The sequence below is a fragment of the Maylandia zebra genome, linkage group LG6 (genome assembly GCF_041146795.1).
Source record: "Maylandia zebra isolate NMK-2024a linkage group LG6, Mzebra_GT3a, whole genome shotgun sequence".
Lineage (NCBI taxonomy): Eukaryota > Metazoa > Chordata > Actinopteri > Cichliformes > Cichlidae > Maylandia > Maylandia zebra.
Genome location: NC_135172.1, coordinates 6,199,693 through 6,219,404, shown reverse-complemented (window position 1 = coordinate 6,219,404; position 19,712 = coordinate 6,199,693). Strand labels below are relative to the sequence as shown.

General features: G+C 42.8%; 2 protein-coding genes across 2 annotated transcripts in view; both read right to left on the bottom strand.

Annotated features, from left to right (window-relative positions):
- The window catches only part of LOC101482513 (apoptosis-stimulating of p53 protein 2), a 38,596-nt gene that overhangs the window by 4,319 nt on the left and 14,565 nt on the right, over window positions 1-19,712 (bottom strand). The window contains exons 4-12 of the mRNA XM_004572631.3: window positions 16,595-16,671; window positions 15,915-16,016; window positions 15,126-15,303; window positions 11,264-11,463; window positions 3,815-3,979; window positions 3,427-3,646; window positions 3,161-3,283; window positions 2,767-2,870; window positions 1,084-1,480 (exon numbers count right to left, since the gene is read on the bottom strand). Coding sequence (XP_004572688.3) covers window positions 1,084-1,480; window positions 2,767-2,870; window positions 3,161-3,283; window positions 3,427-3,646; window positions 3,815-3,979; window positions 11,264-11,463; window positions 15,126-15,303; window positions 15,915-16,016; window positions 16,595-16,671 — 1,566 coding nt within the window. The remainder of the gene's footprint in view (window positions 1-1,083; window positions 1,481-2,766; window positions 2,871-3,160; window positions 3,284-3,426; window positions 3,647-3,814; window positions 3,980-11,263; window positions 11,464-15,125; window positions 15,304-15,914; window positions 16,017-16,594; window positions 16,672-19,712) is intronic.
- The window catches only part of LOC101483893 (galectin-related protein), a 94,250-nt gene continuing 91,335 nt past the window's right edge, over window positions 16,798-19,712 (bottom strand). Inside the window, exon 7 of the transcript XR_013098820.1 lies at window positions 16,798-16,807. The gene's annotated coding sequence lies outside the window, so the exon portion shown is untranslated. The remainder of the gene's footprint in view (window positions 16,808-19,712) is intronic.

The window sequence follows — 19,712 nt, the reverse complement described above, 5'->3', positions numbered from 1 at the left end:
AAATTACAACTCTGCCTGTGTCTTTGGTTGATTAATAAGCTGGAGTGGAAGATTGCTGTCAAACCCCGTCCTCAGCCTGTGCTTCGAGGTTTTGGACAGTTGGTATAACTCATGGCTGTTGAATCATTTAAACTAACATAATCATCCTGCTGTAACCAGGTTTCTGTAAGGTGGAGGAATTTGTAGATCAATTACTAACAGGGACTTATATTATTTAATAATAGACACTATTTTACTCTTTGGTGCATTTGTGGATACTATGTTTTTCTTTTGTTGTGATTTTTTTATGTTTAAGTCATTATTTTGCTGATTTTTGGTTGGTTTTTTCTTGGTTTGGACACAGACACAGTCTCTAAGGGCATGGGGTTTTGGGGGATAACAGGGGGAGAGAAGCTGTGGAGAGGCGCGTAAGACTGCGACTCTGCTTCCTGATCCCAACTCTCGATAGTCACGCTTTTTTTGTGGGGGGGAATTATTAGAGACATGGACAGTTTGGTTGTGTGGTGGTGTGAAGAGTGAAGAGGCCAAGGTACTAGTCAGTCGGCTACGAGCTAAGCTAAGGTAGTGAGTCCCTAAAGATGAATGAATACTTTGAATATAATTAGCGGGTTATTCAACAGAAAGTGTGCTTTGGATAAAGCATTTAAGGATTACACTATGTAATAATATAAGTTTTTAGATCAAATTTGAATCGAAATAAGCTACAGAAACAAATTTCCCACGTGTGGGACTAATAAAGGTTATCTTATCTTATCTTATCTTAAAACACCACTGTGTGCTGTAACAGGAACAGGAAGTGATGCTCTACCCCAAGACCAAGTGTTGGCAATTTTTCTGCAAAGATGTAAATGCAAAAGCCTCTCCCCTGTTGACTGAATTTTGATGTTTTGGTGAAATTTTTTAAATTCATATTTTTCTACTAAGACATATACTACATTTTGGTGAATAAGGAGGACCAGTGCTTCCAAGGACCAATCTTACACTGATCAAAATAATCAGAAAAATCACTTTGGCCATAATTGTGCAGCCCTATCTTAACAGGAAGAGTATTCTAATACACGGGCAACCGTATCAGTGGATTACCTCGGGGCTGGCTCCGAGGCAGTGTTCCTTGGCCACTATGTTGGTATCCCTTCCCCAGTGTAGCCTGCTGGGTGTACATCGAGTAGATTGAGGAAGCCGCCAGGGTCTGAGGTTTCTGAAGCACAGGTGGGGGACAATCAGAGAGTTCTGGGGTGTAAGGTCGCACAGCAGCAGCTGGAGGACTCTCCTGCTTGTTGGGCAAAGGGAGGGTGTTGCTATGACTGGATAGAATTCCTGGAGCCCTGAGGTGGGCCCCAACTGGCTTCACCTTACCAGGGAAGGTGCCAGTGTTATAGGGGGCTTTGGAGAAGGCTGACAGGCCAGAAGATCGGAATGGTTTGGGCTTGCTGGGAACTGGAGGTGGTGCTGTCAACTTGGAAAGACTTTTGGATGAGACCTGGAAGTAAAATATAGCAAACGTGGAAACACAGGGTTATACTCAGAGATTGATGATATAACTGCAAAATACAGAAAATGAAGCAATAAATCAAATATCAAAATGAGCTGAAATGTAAAATGGCTTTACATTAAAATTGTAAGTGCTCAGCAGCTATTAACCAGTTTGAGTTTGACTTTTCATATTTAACCTTACAATTATTATACCGTAATTGTCGGGCTATAAGCCGCTACTTTTTGCACCAGCTTTGAACCCTGCGGCTTTTAGTCAGGTGCAGCTTTTCTGTGGATTTTCCATGATTTTTGTCATATCGTAAGACGATTTGTTTTGTTTGTTCCGCTGTTGTACGGCACTACGTACGGCACTGCGTTGCCTGTCGGAAGGGCATATGATCAGACACACAGTATCGGGGTCACATGTCCGTCCGCCAGACAACGTAGTGCCGTACGTAGTGCCGTACGTAGTGCCGTACGTAGTGCCGTACGAAGTAGCGCGAAAAACAAACTTCAAAGTAGCACTACACGTTCAGCCGGAGGCGTGGATGATGAGCGGCGATAAACTTGCAAAAAGCAAGTTATGCTCAACTCCACCAGTGGATTCTGACAGCGTGGAAAAGTGTGAAAACATCCACGATCACCAACAGATTTCGAAGGGCTGGACTGCTGCATGATGGAGAGGAGGACACCGCCACGGCTCTTCTGAGGGTGTTCGACTCTGACACTGACAACGAGGATTTCTTTGGTTTTGAAAGTGACAACGAAGGAGAGAAGCGGAGAGTGGATGACGAAGCGATCCTGAGCCTGTTCGTTTCCGACACTGGAGAAGAGGACTTTGGTGGTTTTAGTGCGCAGGAAGAAGAGAAAGATGGTGAATGACTGACTTTTCTTCTTGTTAAAGCCGTGTCGCTGCACCTGAGCCTAAAAGGTAGGCCGAATCTATTTTTCTGGTGTGCTGTAGGTTACTGTTATGTACTACATTTGTTACTCATTTATGAAGCACAGTACATGTTTCGTACTTGTAATTACCGCTACTTGTACATATACCTAAAAAGTTATGCAAATATATACCCATAACTTGTTTTTCAAAATATTAATAAAAGGGGTGTGTCTCCAAACAGCCGTCTCTTTCCTGACAATTCCCTTTGTGCATATTCTCTTACATATGATAAGTCAACATTGAAACACCTGCGGCTTTTAGTCAGGTGCGGCTAATGTATGTACAAAACAGGATTTTCCCCTTATTTTAGCTGTATGAGATGTAGAGACTAAATGGAAGCCCACTGATACCTGATTGTCCCTGAGCAGGTTCTCTGTGGAACGATTAGATCGTGAGGGGATGGGAGGAGGAATGTCGGAGCCAGAGTAGCTCTTGTCTATGGCGGTCTCACCACCTAGAAAAGAGAAAGTAACTCTAACATCCGTGGGACTTTGTTTAAACAATTTTCTATCTCCCAGATCTCATTCCTTCTATTCTCAGGTCTGTCATTTGTACATGGATATGAATGCATGGATAGACTATCCTTAAATTAGGTTTTCAGTGAATGTCTCAATGTCTCAATGAATCAGCATGCCTGAACGTTTATGTGTCAGATTAGAAATGTAGTAACAAATGATTGTAAAGGCATAGAAAGTTTAAATCCTCTTTCTGCAAAAGGTAAAACAGAAACAGGACCTAACTGACCTGAGTTGCGGCAGCTTAGACTCGACATGCGAGGCAGAGTGGAGGCATGCTCGTAACCCCTACTGGATTCGGAAAATGAGCTTTCCCAGTCAAAGATCTTGCTTGTTTTTAAGGTGTTGAAACCTGTGAGGCAGAGATAACTACATCAAGTAGAGTTTTGGTACTAGAAATAGAAGTGACTAACTCAGACTCAAATAGTGTTTCAGCATGCTAGGACAGACTCAAAACATAGAAAAATATATTTCTTACATCACGGAAACATGTACCTGAGGCTGGTTTGACAGGCCTAGGAGGTGGCTTCAGTGATGAATCAGCCATGGGCAGGGTGGCAGTGCCATCTGGGTATGCTGGCTTCACCAGAATCTCCTGGCGGACCGGCACAGGTGGCCCCTGAGAGCTTGATGTGGAGGATGACTGGATGTACGGCCCCACCGCTGCCACTCTGGAGCCCATGCTATATTGTGGGGCTGTACAGTCTGAAGCCACCTGGAGTGAGCAGAAATGTTTGACTGCTGCAGCCTTTTCGATCAGTACTTGTATATTAAGCAAACAACAACAAAGCAAAAATAAATGTTTTGTACAAAAAACAAACAAAAAAAACTTGAAATTGTAGAAATCTACTTTTGCTGATATTTTTTTCCTATATAAACTCACTGGCTGGTTCTCACTCTGCTGCAAAGCAGCCTTTTTCTTCCAGAGCCGTTCCCGGAGTTCAACCAACCGACGGTCCATTGCAGCTACTTCCAAGTTCCTTTTGTTCAAGCTGTCTCTCTGCTGCTGCAGCCTGCCACTATGATCCTGATTCAGCTTGTTTCTTAGCTGTTTGGAAAGGAGGGGGTGAGAAGTCAAAGTATGATTGAAAACCAACAGAAAAAATATTGTCTAGAATAATTTATTAGACACTAGGTTTAACCTCCTAGCAACTGTAGCTGGAAGTACTAACAGTGTGAGATAGAGGTATGTACAGCCTGATATCAAATCACTCCCTATATCAGTGGTTCCCAAACTTTTTTTGCTAGGCCCCCCTTTGTTTTATAAGAAAAATGTTCATTTAGTTTACATTTAGTAAACAATTAAACAAATACAAGTAACCTGCAATAAATTACAGGTAGTAATAAAATACACTACTAACTCTTTTACGCTACATCCACACCTGGGTTTGGCTGTCGGAGGGGTGCTTTTTTGAACTGCAGGTCCTTGAAGGGTAATACAGTTTGAAGCTGGAGGATCGCTATATTAATATCCAAGAGAAGCTAGCTCCCCTAACTAGTGATGTGCGATACCACTGATTTCCTTTCCGGTCCGATACCAAGTAATATTCAGGGTGGTATCGACGATACTGATCCGATACGATACTTTGTACAAAAACGTATTTTATTTATTGTATCTCAAATTATAGCGTCATAATGATTACAGGACATCAGATTACTTGTTCTTATCACTTAATAATGCAGAGTTCATCATATAGAAATAAAAAACTGAAGTGCGCTATTTGAACACCTTGCCTGCCTGCAGCACTAAAGGACTCTGTGAGAGACGTCTGTCTCGCCCTAGCAGCACCTGTCCCTCTCCTCCTCTTCAGTTCGCCTCAGCATACGCTCGTCATATTCTGTGAGATGATTTACTCTGAGGTGTTTGACAAGTTTAGTGATGTTGCCACAACCATACATGCCAACCCTCCTGATTTTTCCGGGAGAATCTCGAATTTCAGTGCCCCTCTTGAAAATCTCCTGGAGACGCCATTTTTTCCACCCGGACAACAAAATTGAAAAACCATATCGCAGAATTCATAGCGCGGCCAGCCAATTCCAGTTTCCAACAATGGCGGCAGCTACTTAGTTTTCATATTACTCTTATTTCTCTTTGTGGGTCGCAAAAAAACTTTTAACATATTTTCAGGTGAGAATGTAGCTGTGTAAACTTCAAATATCTGAGACGATCGACACATCGTCTTCAAACCCCCGCGGTCTTTCACTACTCGGGTTAAACATGATATATAAGTCACTTTGATAACTTAAAAATTTTATTGTTTGACTTTTTCAGTGTTTTATTTGTTCGTGAGTAAATCGGTTTGGCTGAAATTAAAGTTATTAGATTAGATTAAATTAAATGTAACTTTATTAATCCCTCGGAAGGGTTCCTCCGGGTTTTCACACAGCTGAATAAACGTCAAACAGAAAATGATTAAACAGAAGTGTGAGACGGTCGAGAGTTTACGCCAGCGCCCGGGTTATATTTTAGATAGCAAGGAGCAGACGGCAGAGCTTCACTCCACCGAGGGAGCTCGTGCTGTACTACCTGGCTTTCTTTAGACCGCGAAGGGCGGGTCCTCAGGTGGAAGCAGCCTCTGAATTTGGACACCCCCGCTGTTTCCGGGCCGGCCAATAATAACGGTGACATTTAACGTATTTTATCTGAAAAATAAACACTGTAAAATATATTTATCACCCTAAATTACTAAAATATCGATATTTTAATGTCAGAATCGATTCTAGAACATAAGTGATTGGTATCGGAGGAACCGATATTTCAGGATCGATCCGCACATCACTACCCCTAACTTTCAGTAGCTGTTGAAAGGATAAAGTTGTGGTATATCAGTGGTTAGAAATACCATTATTACTTTGGGATTAGTTTAACACAAAGTTAGTGCTGATCTGGGAACATTGCTGTGAGTCACAGTGCGCAGCCTAAAGGTCCTTTCACATCGGCGGCAGCATGTGCTGCTAATGCTAACTAAAGGCCAAGGATCCAGAATTTGTTGCGCTGGCTGTTGAGCTCTGTGGGTTGTTGCAGCAGCTCTACCTGTACTAGATGCACCTGCTCCTTGTCGTTTCTATCTCTGACTTTATGTCCTCTACAAGAGTTTGTTGTTTTTTTGCTGGTCCTTCAAATGTTCAGTAAAACATGTATGCTAATTCATAACGAAGAATGCTTTGTAACTATCCCCACTAGTGAAGACTGTCATTTCCACAACACTGCCCCCCCTCCCCACCCCGAGGTCCACAGCGCTGTTGAAAAGGCTCTGGAGGTCCCTGTATTAAGCACGTAAACCTGTGACACAAAAATCACCAAACTCGGACCACCACAGACTGTTTTCCTTCGTGGTGATGAAGGAAAACGCTGGGCTGGCATGTAAAAGGGCATTTATTCCCTTCAAAGACCTGCAGTTCAAAAAAGCGCCCCTCCAATAGCCAAACCCATCTGTTCTCTGATTGGATAGTTAAATTTGTGATTGACATTTCCAATTTCATTGTACTACTGTACTATGTATGACTGTGCAATGACAATAAAGAGTTATCTTATCTTATCTGACATGACATTGGCCAATCAGATGAAAGGAAGAAAAATAGGGTCAAAATTCGTACTTGTAACTTGAAACTTGAGTGCAGAGTTTCACGTGTATTTTTTGCTCAGTCTACACACAAATCTTTTTTACACACACACAAATTCGTTTTACACATACAAATCCTGATTTACAAATACTAAATATTTATGACCACAATTTGAGCCCATATACACTCAACAAAAATATAAACGCAACACCTTTGTTACTGCTCCCATTCCCCATGGGATGGACGTAGAGACCTAAAATTCATTCCAGATACACAATATAACCATCCCTCCCAAACAGTGGTCACACATCAGTCCAAATGTGTGGTAGTGGGCACATCTGCTATATTGAGATAATCCATCCCACCTCACAGGTGTGCCACATCAGGATGCTGATCTGACATCATGAGTAGTGCACAGGTGTACCTCAGACTGCCCACAACAAAAGGCCACCCTGGAATGTGCAGTTTTTTGCGCTATTGGGGGTCTGGGGACCCAGAACCGGTCAGTATCTGGTGTGACCACCATTTGCCTCATGCAGTGCAACACATCGTCGCATGGAGTCTATCAGATTGTCAATTGTGGCCTGTGGAATGTTGGTCCACTCCACTTCAATGGCTGTGCGAGGTTGTTGGATATTCGTGGGAACTGGTACATGCTGTCGTATACGCCGGTCAAGCACATCCCGAACATGCTCAATGGGTGACATGTCCGGTGAGTATGCTGGCCATGCAAGAACTGGGACATTCTCAGCTGCCATCTGCCCTGAACAATGTGAACCATGATTCATCCGTGAAGCGCACACCTCTCCAACGTGCCAGACGCCATCGAATGTGAGCATTTGCCCACACAAGTCTGTTACGGCGACGAGCTGGAGTCAGGTCAAGACCCCGATGAGGACGACGGGCATGCAGTTGAGCGTCCCTGAGACGGTTTCTGACAGTTTGTGCAGAAATTGTTTGGTTGTGCAAACCTATTGTTCCAGCAGCTGTCTGGGTGGCTGGTCTCAGACGATCTTGGAGGTGAACCTGCTGGATGTGGAGGTCCTGGGCTGGTGTGGTTACACGAGGTCTGCGGTTGTGAGGCTGGTTGGATGTGCTGCCATATTCTCTGACACGCCTGTGGAGACGGCTTATGGTTGAGAAATGAACATTCAATGCACGGGCGACAGATCTGGTTGACATTCCTGCTGTCAGCATGCCAATTGCACGCTCCCTCATTGCTTGTGGCATCTGTGGCATTTTGATGTGAGACAAAACTGCACATTCCAGGGTGGCCTTTTGTTGTGGGCAGTCTGAGGTACACCTGTGCACTACTCATGATGTCAGATCAGCATCCTGATGTGGCACACCTGTGAGGTGGGATGGATTATCTCAATATAGCAGATGTGCCCACTACCACACATTTGGACTGATGTGTGACCACTGTTTGGGAGGGATGGTTATATTGTGTATCTGGAATGAATTTTAGGTCTCTACGTCCATCCCATGGGGAATGGGAGCAGTAACAAAGGTGTTGCGTTTATATTTTTGTTGAGTGTAGTTGGTCATTATAAGAAGTGTTTGTGAACTAAACATCAAGAATGTGGGATACTGTTTGTCCGTGATTTGGAGAGCCCAGTTCGTGCTCCCGACACAGGGAAAACCAATTCTACAGGGGAGGCCTACCTTGGCCTTGTGCAGGTAAAGCCAAAGGGAAGATATGTTTCACCATATTTTCTAGTCTTTGGCTTGGAAGGCAGTTGGTTTGGAAACATATTTGGCGATGTTTCATACCCTGCTTTGCGTATGTGTGGAAGCCCCGCCAAAAACCTGTCCATTATGCTACCATGCCCCCCCCCTGCAATGGCTCTGCACCCCCCCCCCCCTCCCCAGGGGGTGGGCCACACACTTTGGGAACCTCTTCTTAAGTCTTAAGTCATGACACACTTCTCTCCCCAACATAAGTTGCCAATATATGTTAAAAGTATTGGTATTGGATTGATACCAAAATATACTGCACAGCACTACAGACAGGATGAGAGTGCAGGAATGTCTTAAAGACATAAAGACCTGGATGGCCACTAACTTTCTGCTTCTTAATTCAGGTCAAACTGAGGTTATTGTAGTCGGCCCTGAAAAGCCTAGAAATATGGTATCTAACCAGATTCTTACTCTGGATGGCATTACCTTGGCCTCCAGTAAAGCTGTGAGGAACCTTGGAGTCATTTTTGACCAGGATATGTCCTTCAACGCACATATTAAACAAATATGTAAGACTGCTTTCTTCCATTTGCACAACATCTCTAAAGTTAGAAATATCCTGTCTCAGAGTGACGCTGCATGCATTTATTACTTCCAGGCTGCACGACTGTAATTCATTATTATCAGGATGTCCTAAAAACTCCCTGAAAAGCCTTCAGCTAATCCAAAATGCTGCAGCAAGAGTCCTGACAGGGACTAGAAAGAGAGAGCAGATTTCTCCTGTTTTGGCTTCCCTTCATTGGCTTCCTGTTAAATCCAGAATTCAAAATCCTGCTCCTCACATACAAGGTCTTAAATAATCAGGCCCCATCTTATCTTAATGACCTTGTAGTACCATATCACCCTATTAGAGCACTTCGCTCTCGCTCTGCAGGCCTACTTGTTGTTCCTAGAGTATTTAAAAGTAGAATGGGAGGGAGAGCCTTCAGTTTTCAGGCCCCTCTTCTGTGGAACCAGCTTCCAGTTTGGATTCAGGAGACAGACACTATCTCTACTTTCAAGATTAGGCTTAAAACTTTCCTTTTTGCTAAAGCATATAGTTAGGGCTGGACCAGGTGACCCTGAATCCTCCCTTAGTTATGCTGCAATAGACATAGGCTGCCGGGGGATTCCCATGATGCATTGAGTTTTTCCTTTCCAGTCACCTTTCTCACTCACTATGTATTAACAGACCTCTCTGCATTGAATCATATCTGTTATTAACCTCTGTCTCTCTTCCACAGCATGTCTTTTATCCTGTCTTCCTTCTCTCACCCCAACCGGTGGCAGAAGATGGCCCCGCCCCTCCCTGAGCCTGGTTCTGCTGGAGGTTTCTTCCTGTTAAAAGGGAGTTTTTCCTTCCCACTGTCGCCAAAGTGCTGCTCATAGGGGGTCATATGATTGTTGGGTTTTTCTCTGTATCTATGAAGCGCCTTGAGGCGACTTTTGTTGTGATTTGGCGCTATATAAATAAAATTGAATTGAATTGAAGAGAGGTTAGATTTAAAGGTAAGGACTGCTCAGTGACGTTTGATAAACTGCAAATTTAAAGCTTCCATGTGACGTCATAATTTTAATCACATATGATGTGTTTTGATAAATTATGTATTTTCATTTTGCAAAACAAACAAAGCTATACTAATTTTGTGTTATTCAACTGTTGCATTAAATTACTGCATTAATGTAGTGAACAAGCTTTAAGCTGATGACGCTTGGGTTCATTCAGTGAATTCCAACTTTATACTACCTTGTGTCAGTGTAAGGGATGGATATCAGCCAAGATAGCTTGTGAAACTGCTTACATCGTGTTGAATTCAGTTGTGTAAATCCACAAAAAGCAGGTCAGCTGATAACAGCGACACGGAAAACCTACTGAAGCTTACATGAAAAATGACTGTGATTCTTTTCCCTATGCTGAGCTACTGCACAGATCTCAGGGTTCCCCCACCTGCTGAATCCCACTCTAACTCTTGACTCATTGTACTGTTTAGGTGTGGAGACAAAGTCACCGTCTACAATGTGGGCGACAGAAAATAGCTATTTGTTTAAAAGTCTGTAAAGTCTGTACTTTTGCCACCTCTGAACATAACAACAACCAGTGGCTACTTTCAGCCATGTTTCACATCTGTATTGGCTTGTTGTAAGCCTGTTTGCTGGCTTGTTTGCAAACTTCTATATAATTATCAATTATAATTAGGGTTTAGGGTTAAACAGAACAAATGCAATGATGGAGTACTCAAGAGCTCCAAATGAGAAATGTTTTTTCTATGATGTATTAAGCACTTATCACTATTTCTGACACGCTGAACTTAATTTAAAGAAAAGAGTGCAAGAGGCTTTCATTTATATCATTTTATTTTTTCCATTTATTAGGCTAGGATAAGACCATAGTCCCCCGTTTATCAGGTAGGGAATTTTGCTCCCCTGTCACACCTGATCATAAGTGATAATGAGAAAACATACTGGATGCTTTAATTTGGTTTTCATTTACAGGCCTCCCCAACCTGCATGCACCCATGTGATTACAAATACAGAAAAACCCTGATTAACCGTACTCTCTTCAGCGATCCTGCACACAGTCATTATGCCTCCAAAGAAAGGCAGCACCCACCATCTGAGGCAAACAGAAGGAGCCACAACTGAAAAACTAAGGTATGGAAATGACAACTTTCTACGCAGACAACCTCAAATATTACTGTCGGACTGCCTCTTACTCTTACTGCCTTTTTATGATTACAAATGCTACAGAAACAGAAAATATATTTCCCTCCACAATACAAAGTAATTTGTGTAAAGGCATAACAGTATCATCGATATCTTCACTCTCTCTATTAGGTAGAAATATGATTTTATGTCTGTAGTTGATTAATGTCAAGAGATTTTCACATTCATCAAAGAACGCTGAATGACAAATTTTGCTATAAAAATCCGATATATATTTATATCATACTGTAAAGAAAGCAGAAAATATGGCAAACATTTAATTTAATTGTAGAACAGCAAAGTATAATTTAATATTAGCAAGAGAAATTCTCAGCTGACATCTCACCTGCAGTTCTTTGTAGAGACATTCCAGCTCAGCTGTAGAAGACATGTTGTGGTGGTGCGGAAGAAGAGGAAGAGAAGGCTCCAGACTGTTGCTCCTCAGTCCCTCCAGCTGGTTGCTCAGCTCCTCTACCCTCGCCACAGCCACGAGCAGCTCTGTCTGCTTCTGATGGAAAAGGCTGGTCATCTGCTCGATCTCCTCCACTGCAACACAATCATATCATTGCAGTCCTTAATTGATCCTGGTGTCATCCCGCAGTACCCTGCACTACTTATTTAAAGATAACCATTACACTCATTTTCAGTTTGAATAGGTTTTTTTAAAACCTTGTACTGGGCATACTCTCTTGCTGTGGATGAAAGTACAGACATGATGGACATTGCACGGCTGGCCATCTTCATCCGTGGAGTGGAAATATTGGACATTAAATCGATGCACGGGACAACGACAGGAAAAGACATTTTTGAAAACGCATGTCAAAGTGTGACCGACATGAAACTGCCCTGGGACAAACTTGTTGGACTTACAACAGATGGAGCGCCGGTGTTGTGCGGTGAAAAAAAGTGGACTCGTCGGCAGGATGAGAGTAAAGATGCGCAAGGAGGAGAAATGTACCGGTGAGTTAACAGCATATCACTGCATCACACACCAGGAAAGGCTGTGTGGTAGAGTCCTAAAAATGGAGCATGTAATGATCACCGAGTTAAAGGTTTGAATCACCGTCAATTTCAGTCTTTTATGTAGGAAATAGATTCAGAGCTTGCTGACATTCCTTATCATACAGAGGTCTGTTGGCTGAGTTGGGGAAAAGTTCTCAATAGAGTTTTTGAGCTCGGCAAGGAAATCTGTCAGTTCATGGACACGGCATGTATGATGCAGTGAAGGCATTTGAAGTGAAGCAGTCACAAATGCACCAGTGCAACTTGCCTCATGTCAGGTTTATATTGTTGATTGTCATTTATGCTTAGCAATATTTAACCATATATGCTTAGAGGTGTATAATCGATTGTGTAGTGATACGATGTGTGATCCTTAGGAGTCTGCAAAGACTTCCAGAGTGTTCTGGCATTCACACCACATCCTGGGAGCATGGGAGAGGGCGTACCTTCTCTTGTTGTTTTATGGTAGGATAAACGTAGCCATGTCAGTTTTAGTCTAAGTGCCTTTTGTTTAGATGGACTGCTGGACTTACAGACCAGCAGGTTTAGGGAAGTCATTTATGGGGTCACACACTGACCCCACACACACACACACACACACTTACACAACGCACAGGCAAGGTACTCTTTGTGTGTATGTATACGTCATGTGTTAATGAACCTATGTGTATTCATGTGAGCTCAATAAAGGAACAATGTTATGGGGGAGCGGACGAGAGCGACTGGGGTCAAGCGAAGGAACGGCGCTTGTCGTGGTTCTCTCCCTCATGCATGAGTAACACGAAGAACTTTGCCTACTTGTGTCTTGCTTTTGCTGTGTAATCAAATTGTCTTGAACGTTCCAGCAAATAGGTTCAAACTACAAACCTATCACCTCACTTTCCCTGTTGCCAAGTAATGTTGAACCAAGTCGGCGCACTTTGCTGATAAACTGAGCGCACTGCGCACTGAGTATGCCCGGCGCTTTGGTGACTTTGAAGCACAAAAAGAGAATTTCGAGCTGCTTTGAAACCCATTTATGTGGAAACTGCACCTGTGCAGATTCAGATGGAGCTGCAGTGTAATGATACACTCAAGGCAAAGTACCACACTGAATGGCCCGCACAGTTTATTAGTTCCATTCCTGAAGCAACGCCTCAGCTACATGCGGCTCCAACCTTGTGTTTGCTTTCATTTATTTTTTCTGGGGTTTTGGCAGCATGTTCATATTTCTAACTTGCATAATTTTGACAGGATATATTTTTATGAAGAGCAAAATATTTAAAGTTTATTTTTTTCTGGAATAATATTCCTGTCTGTTTTTATTCATATTTATGTTTAAAAAACATTGTTTTAGTGTTCAATAAATGTTTATCTTGTTTGGCCCGCGACCTAAAGTGTGCCTTAAGTTTTGGCCCCCTGTGCAATTGAGTTTGACATCCCTGCTGTAAACCATAAAAGGTAGTATTCATTTTTTTAATCTGATGATGGTGTTTATATAGCATTGTCGACGTGCTGTTTAGCATTCTTTTCTGTCATTTGAACACTGCGAGCAGTAGCTTCTTTGCTGTGGCATGCTGGGGTGCATGCATCAAAGAGAAGGACGCAAACAGACTGAACAAATTCAGGAAGGCCGAGTCTGTTTTTGGCATGAAGTTCGCCACGGAGGTGGTGATCTTTGACAAAATGCTTGCAAGACTGCAGGCAATCATGGACATGGACCCCCTCCATAACACACTGGACAATCTGAAGAGTAGTTTCAGCAACAGGTTCCTTCAACCTCGCCTGTCTGAGTTGTGGTACAGGTCTTTCCTTCCCGCTGCTATCAAACTCTTCAGTCAGGTCCACACATGTGGAACGGAACAAATCACATCTCAGTGCACCCTCTCATTTTTGTACACCATGACATATTTGCACATACTTGTCCTTTTATATTTATATTTATACCTATCTCTATATTTATCTTAACATTTATCTATCAATATCTCTGTTTCTGCACTCATTTTCTTTGAAACTGAATTTTCCTCTGAGATTAATAAAGTTTCTCTGATTCAGATTTACCACGTATATTCGGTTAAAATTTATGTAGTCAATTCCTATCAGAAAGCATTTTTCTACACATGGTTCTGGATGATGATTAGTAAAAGCACATATCCCTAATATGGTCATCTCAATCACACCATCATGAACAGTCACATTCTGTTTTACTTAAATTTGTCTTACACTTTACTTTGTTCTGTTTCCTGCTATTTTTGTGCCAGGCCAGTGTTCAGTTAGTCAGTCTCCTCAGTATATATACCGTCACAACAATCTTAAGCCAGACTGTACTCTTTGCAGTAAAGCTTTCCAGTAATTCCTAGTATTCCTTGTGTTGCCTACTACTATCCTAACTGATCTGATTTAGAGTATTTCATTGACTTTTCCTGTTGCTTGCGTTACTTGGATTGTTTGCAACTGATTTCTCATGTATGACCACGGCCTGTACTGGTATACCTGTCACAGCAGATGGCCCCGCCCCTCTCTGAGCCTGGTTCTACTGGAAGTTTCTTCCTGTTAAAAGGGAGTTTTTCCTCCCCACTGTTGCCAAAGTGCTGCTCATAAGCGGTCATTTGATTGTTGAGTTTTTCTCTGTATGTATTTTTGTAGGGTCTACCTTACAATATAAAGTGCCTTGAGGCGACTGTTGTTGTGATTTGGCGCTGTATAAAAGAAAATTGAATTGAATAACAACTTGGACGGTTGAATTTTATTTAGAGCCTCTTCTCCTTATACGTAACACCAGCTGCCTGTAAACCTTTTGTTTAAGAAGGGTAGCCAGTCAAAAGAAAGTTGACTTACACCACGAGTTTGGGATTGAAAATGAACAGTGGGGCGCCAGTACCTCTTCTTTAGCTTTTCTGATAGTCAGTGAACAGAAATATAGAGTTGGATATGAGAATATTAGCTCCCATTTAAAAAAATCCCAAGTTTATTTTAAAAAATACAAAAATTAGACTATTTATGAAACGAAAAATTTCTTAAATAGTTTTCTAATGTTTTTCCCATGTTGATGTTTGCCCCAAACTAATGTGCCAAACTTGTCGGTGCATTAGTGCTTCATATTGATTTTATACAATTAGGCCCAGGAATATGTGACACATAAAACAGTTCAAAACTAATGTTTTGGATAAGAATAAAGAAGCTCTGCAAAATGTTACAAAGCCTATGTAGTCGCATGGCTCACTGACCTAGTTTGCTATTACTTAGGCGTTTCTGTTCCACCTGACCCTTTAGGGCCCGGACTCGTCGCAGTTTGGCCTCCTGGTTATGCGCATTCTCCCTGAGCTGCCACAGCCGCTCCTGTTCTGACGCCTCCTGTTGCTGCTGCTGGTGATCCTGCAGTTTCAGGAACCGTAGCTGCTGCTCCTGCAAAACACAATGCTTTTCAGGTCTTTATCATATCATATCATGCTAAACAGCTACACCGATTTCTTCCTGATATACTTTAACTGGAAGACATGAAACATTGACTTTTTTATTTTTATTTGAATTTTATTTTTTATTTTATTTGTATTCTTTCACTTATTGTTGCATGTGTGTTGTTGCTGCCTGTGTTTGAGTAATTTCTGTAACTGTGAGACATCTGCTGCTGCCTATCTTGGCCAGGTCTCCCTTGAAAAAGAGGTTTTTAATCTCAATGGGATCTTCCTGGTTAAATAAAGGTTAATAAATAAATAATAAATTTACAGTACATCTTGTAAAATATATCTAGCCATTCACATGAGGTATAGAAGGCTTGTGTAGTCACAGTCGAATCATGTACATCACTTTAGTATGAACATTAGTCTCTGTTTGCACAGAGCTTTGTTTGGTATACTAGTCCAGGGGGCAAACGGAGTACAAGAAGTAGTTAATAAGCATCCATAGGCAACTGCAAGAGGTTATTGTGAACTGCATTTAAAATAGTATCAGCATCAATATAAGTGGTAACACCAGTAGTAGTAACAGTAGTAATAGTTGTGTATGGTGTGTTTTACCTTGGAGGCCAGCAGCTGCTGCTGAGCACTGATCTGCTGCTGCTGTCGGGTTGCCAGGTCGTGCAGCTCATTCAGCGTCATGTCCAGACAAGGAGCTGAAACCTGTAACGCAGATACAGTCAGAGTTCACTTTCACACAGACAGAAATACTAAAAGACACATTACACTGTCCAGCTGTCACAACCTTCATGCATTTTAAGGTGCAATGCACAACTTTCTGTTCAGCCATTTACGGCAGCGGTCCCCCGAGCCATGGACCGGTACCCGTCCATGAGTCGTTTGGTACCCGGCTGCGAGAGTTCAGGCTTGGATGTGAAATTCATGGTTTTCAGGGTTTTTGTCGGTTTTTAGCATTATTCTTTTTATCGTTTTTATCGTTAACTTGGTTTCTCTGGGTCTTTTCCCGTGCGTTATGAATAAATCTTCTTTTTTTTAGTATGGGTACTGGTTTTATTTTGTTGCATTTATCTGCGACACCTTAAAGGCCGGTCCATGAAAATGTTGTTGGACATAAACCGGTCCGTGGCACAAAAAAGTTTGGGGACTGCTGATCACAGAAACTCAAAATGCAATATCTATGAATGTGTTTGAAGGGATTCATGTTAGTCGGTAATAAAAATGTAAGCCAAGGCAAAACACACTGATTTATTTTTATCAAAATCACAGTAAAAGTCTCTCACCCCATTCTCCAGACATCTCTCCAACGAGGCTTTCACCTGGTTTCTCCTCATCATCTGATCTGCAGCCCTGGATCCAACTGGACACAAAACACAGTAAATACTAATGAAGAATTTAATCATTTTAGCCATGCTCTACTGCCTATCCAGTGTTGGTGCAGAAGATGGTCAGGATAAGCCAAGATTGACAACAATGTATATAAACACATAGTGAGTGAAAAAGGTGAATGACGATAAAATACTAGTGCATAATAATAAGCCCCCAGCAGCCTTAGTTACTCAGCAGTCAATTGCTGAGTAACTAAGGGAGGATTCAGGGTCACCTGGTCCAGCCCTAACTATATGCTTAGCAAAAAGGAAAGTTTGAAGCCTAATCTTGAAAGTAGAGATAGTGTCTGTGTCATGGTCCTGGGCCATGTTGGCCCAGTGTTCTTAGTTTTCTTGTATGTTTGTATTTTGTTCCTTGCTTAGGCCATGTTTTCTGAGTTGCCCTGTTGTGTTGTTCCCTAAGTGTTTTCCCTTCATGGCTTTTACCCCCTGTGTGCCCCTCTGTGTATCTGTGAGCCCTCGTCTCTCCTTATGTTTTATTCCATGTTTCCCCAGCCCGTTATGTCTGTGTTTTCCCCGTGCTCTCTCTCCTCCTGTCTGAACCTCTGTGCACTTCCTGTTTACTTTGTGACTCTCACGCCCGTACATGTCATGTTCAGTTCACCCCGCCCTGTCTCGTTATGATTATCAGTGTCACCTGTGTTCCCCGTGTGTTCCCACTTCCCTCGTTAACCCTCTGTGTATTTCTGTCTGCGTCTCCCTCTGTTCAGCATGACGTCGTCCCTCATGCCGTGTGTGGATCTCCCTGTGTCTCTCTGTGAATTCTTAGTTTGTGGTTTCCCAGTTTAGTTTAGTTTAGTTTGTATTTTTGTTCTGCCAGCGAATAAAGCTGAGTTTTGAGTTCATTCCCTCGTGCCTGTGAGTCCTGCATTTTGGGTCCTACTCCTGCCTGCCGCACGGCGATTCGTGACAGTCTGTCTCCCGAATCCAAACTGGAAGCTGCTTTCACAGAAGAGGGGCCTGAAAACTGAAGGCTCTGCCTGCCATTCTACTTTTAAATACTCTAGGTACAACAAGTAGGCCTGCAGTGCGAGAGCATAGTGCTCTAATCAGGTGATATGGTACTACAAGGTCATTAAGATGAGATGGGGCCTGATTATTCAAGGCCTTGTATGTGTCAAGATTCTGGGTCATTTGACCCAGCGTTCTTAGTTTTCCTGTGTTCCTGTGTCATGTTAAGTTCATTTGTTATTCTATGGGTCCTAAGTTGTTCAGGTTAATTTACTGGATTTCCTCTCGTGTCGTTATCCCCCTTTGTCTCCCTCTGTGTGGCTGTGTATATAGTGATGTGAGCTATTGTGTTTTGCTCATACTCCTTGTGCTCTGTGTTTTCCTCTTTCCATCATGTTCTCTCTCTCTCTGCTTCTCTCGGCTGTCTCTGTGTACTCTCTGTGTTATGTTTAAGGTCCGCGTCTTGGTGTCAGAATTTCGTGTCCTCCCCCACTCTGTTATGTGTAATTGTCCTCAGCTGTGTTCCCCGTGTGCTTCCACTTCCCTCGTTACCTTCTGTGTACTTATGTCAATGTCCCCCTCTGTTCTGTGTGGCGTTGTCCCCTCACTGTGTGTTTCCTCCGCGCTCCTATGTCCTTGTGTTTCCAGTGTAGCTCCCTCGTGTCTCTGGTTTTTGATTTGAGTTTCTTGTTTATAGCTCCTTGTGTTTAGTTTAGTACCTATGTGTTTTTCCAGCAATAAAGCTGCCGTTTTGAGTTCATCCCTCCCCGCGTATGACTCCTGTGTTTGGGTTCTATTTCCTGCCAGCCACACAGTGAACCATGACAGTATGTGAGGAGCAGGATTTTGAATTCCATTCTGGATTTAACAGGGAGCCAATGAAGGGAAGCCAAAACAGGAGAAATCTGTTTCTAGTCCCTGTCAGTACTCTTGCTGCAGCAATTTGGATTAGCTGAAGGCTTTTCAGGGAGTTTTAGGACATCCTGACAATAACAAATTACACTAGTCCAGCCTGGAAGTAATAAATGCATGAACCTTTCAGCATCCCTCTGAGACTCTTTAAGGGCCAAGTACAATAAGCTCAGTTTCATCTGAATTTGGAAGCAGAAAACTAGTTGTCATCCAGGTTTTTATGTCTTTAATGCTGTCTTTAATACTTTGTATACTGCATGTAAAGAAGCATGTATAATCTAAACAGAATTGGTTCTAGCACTGAAGCCTGTGGAACTCCATAATTATCCTTAGTGTGTGAAGAGGACTCTCCATTTACGAGAAAAAATTGGAGTCTATTAAACACATAAAGACCTGGATGACCTCTAATTTTCTGCTTCTGAATTCAGATAAAACTGAGGTTATTGCACTTTGGCCTAAAAATCTTAGAAATTTGGTCTCTAACGAGGACTCCCTCGAAGAGATTCTGGCAAACCATCAGACGACTCAGGAGGGGAAAGCAGTGCTCCACCTGCAATGTGTATAGTGCGGGTGGAGCGCTGCTGACTTCTGACTGAAAACATAGTCGGGCATTGTAAGGAATACTTTGAGGACCTCCTTAATCCCACTGGCACGTCTTCTGTGGAGGAAGCAGAGTCTGAGGGGGACGACTAGCCTATCTCCGGGGGCGAGGTCACTGGGGCAGTTAAACAACTCCTTGGTGGCAGAGCCCCTGGGGTGGATGAGGTCCGCCCTGAGTTCCTGGAGGCTCTGGATGTTGTAGGGCTGTCTTTGTTGACATGCCTCTACAATGTTGTGTGTAGATCAGGGGTGGTTCCTCTGGATTGGCAGACCAGGGTGGTGATTCCCATCTTTAAGAACGGGGACCAAAGGGTGTGTCCAACTATAGGGGGCTCACACTCCTCAGCCTCTCTGGGAAAGTCTATGCCAGGGTGCTGGAAAGGAGAGTCCACCCGCTAGTCGAACCTCTGATACAGCATTAACAATGCGGTTTTCATCCTGGTCATGGAACACAGGATCAGCTCTTTACCCTCTCAAGGATACTTGAGGGTGCATGGGAACTTGCCCAACTAATCTACGTGTGTTTTGTGGACTGGGAGAAGACCGTGTC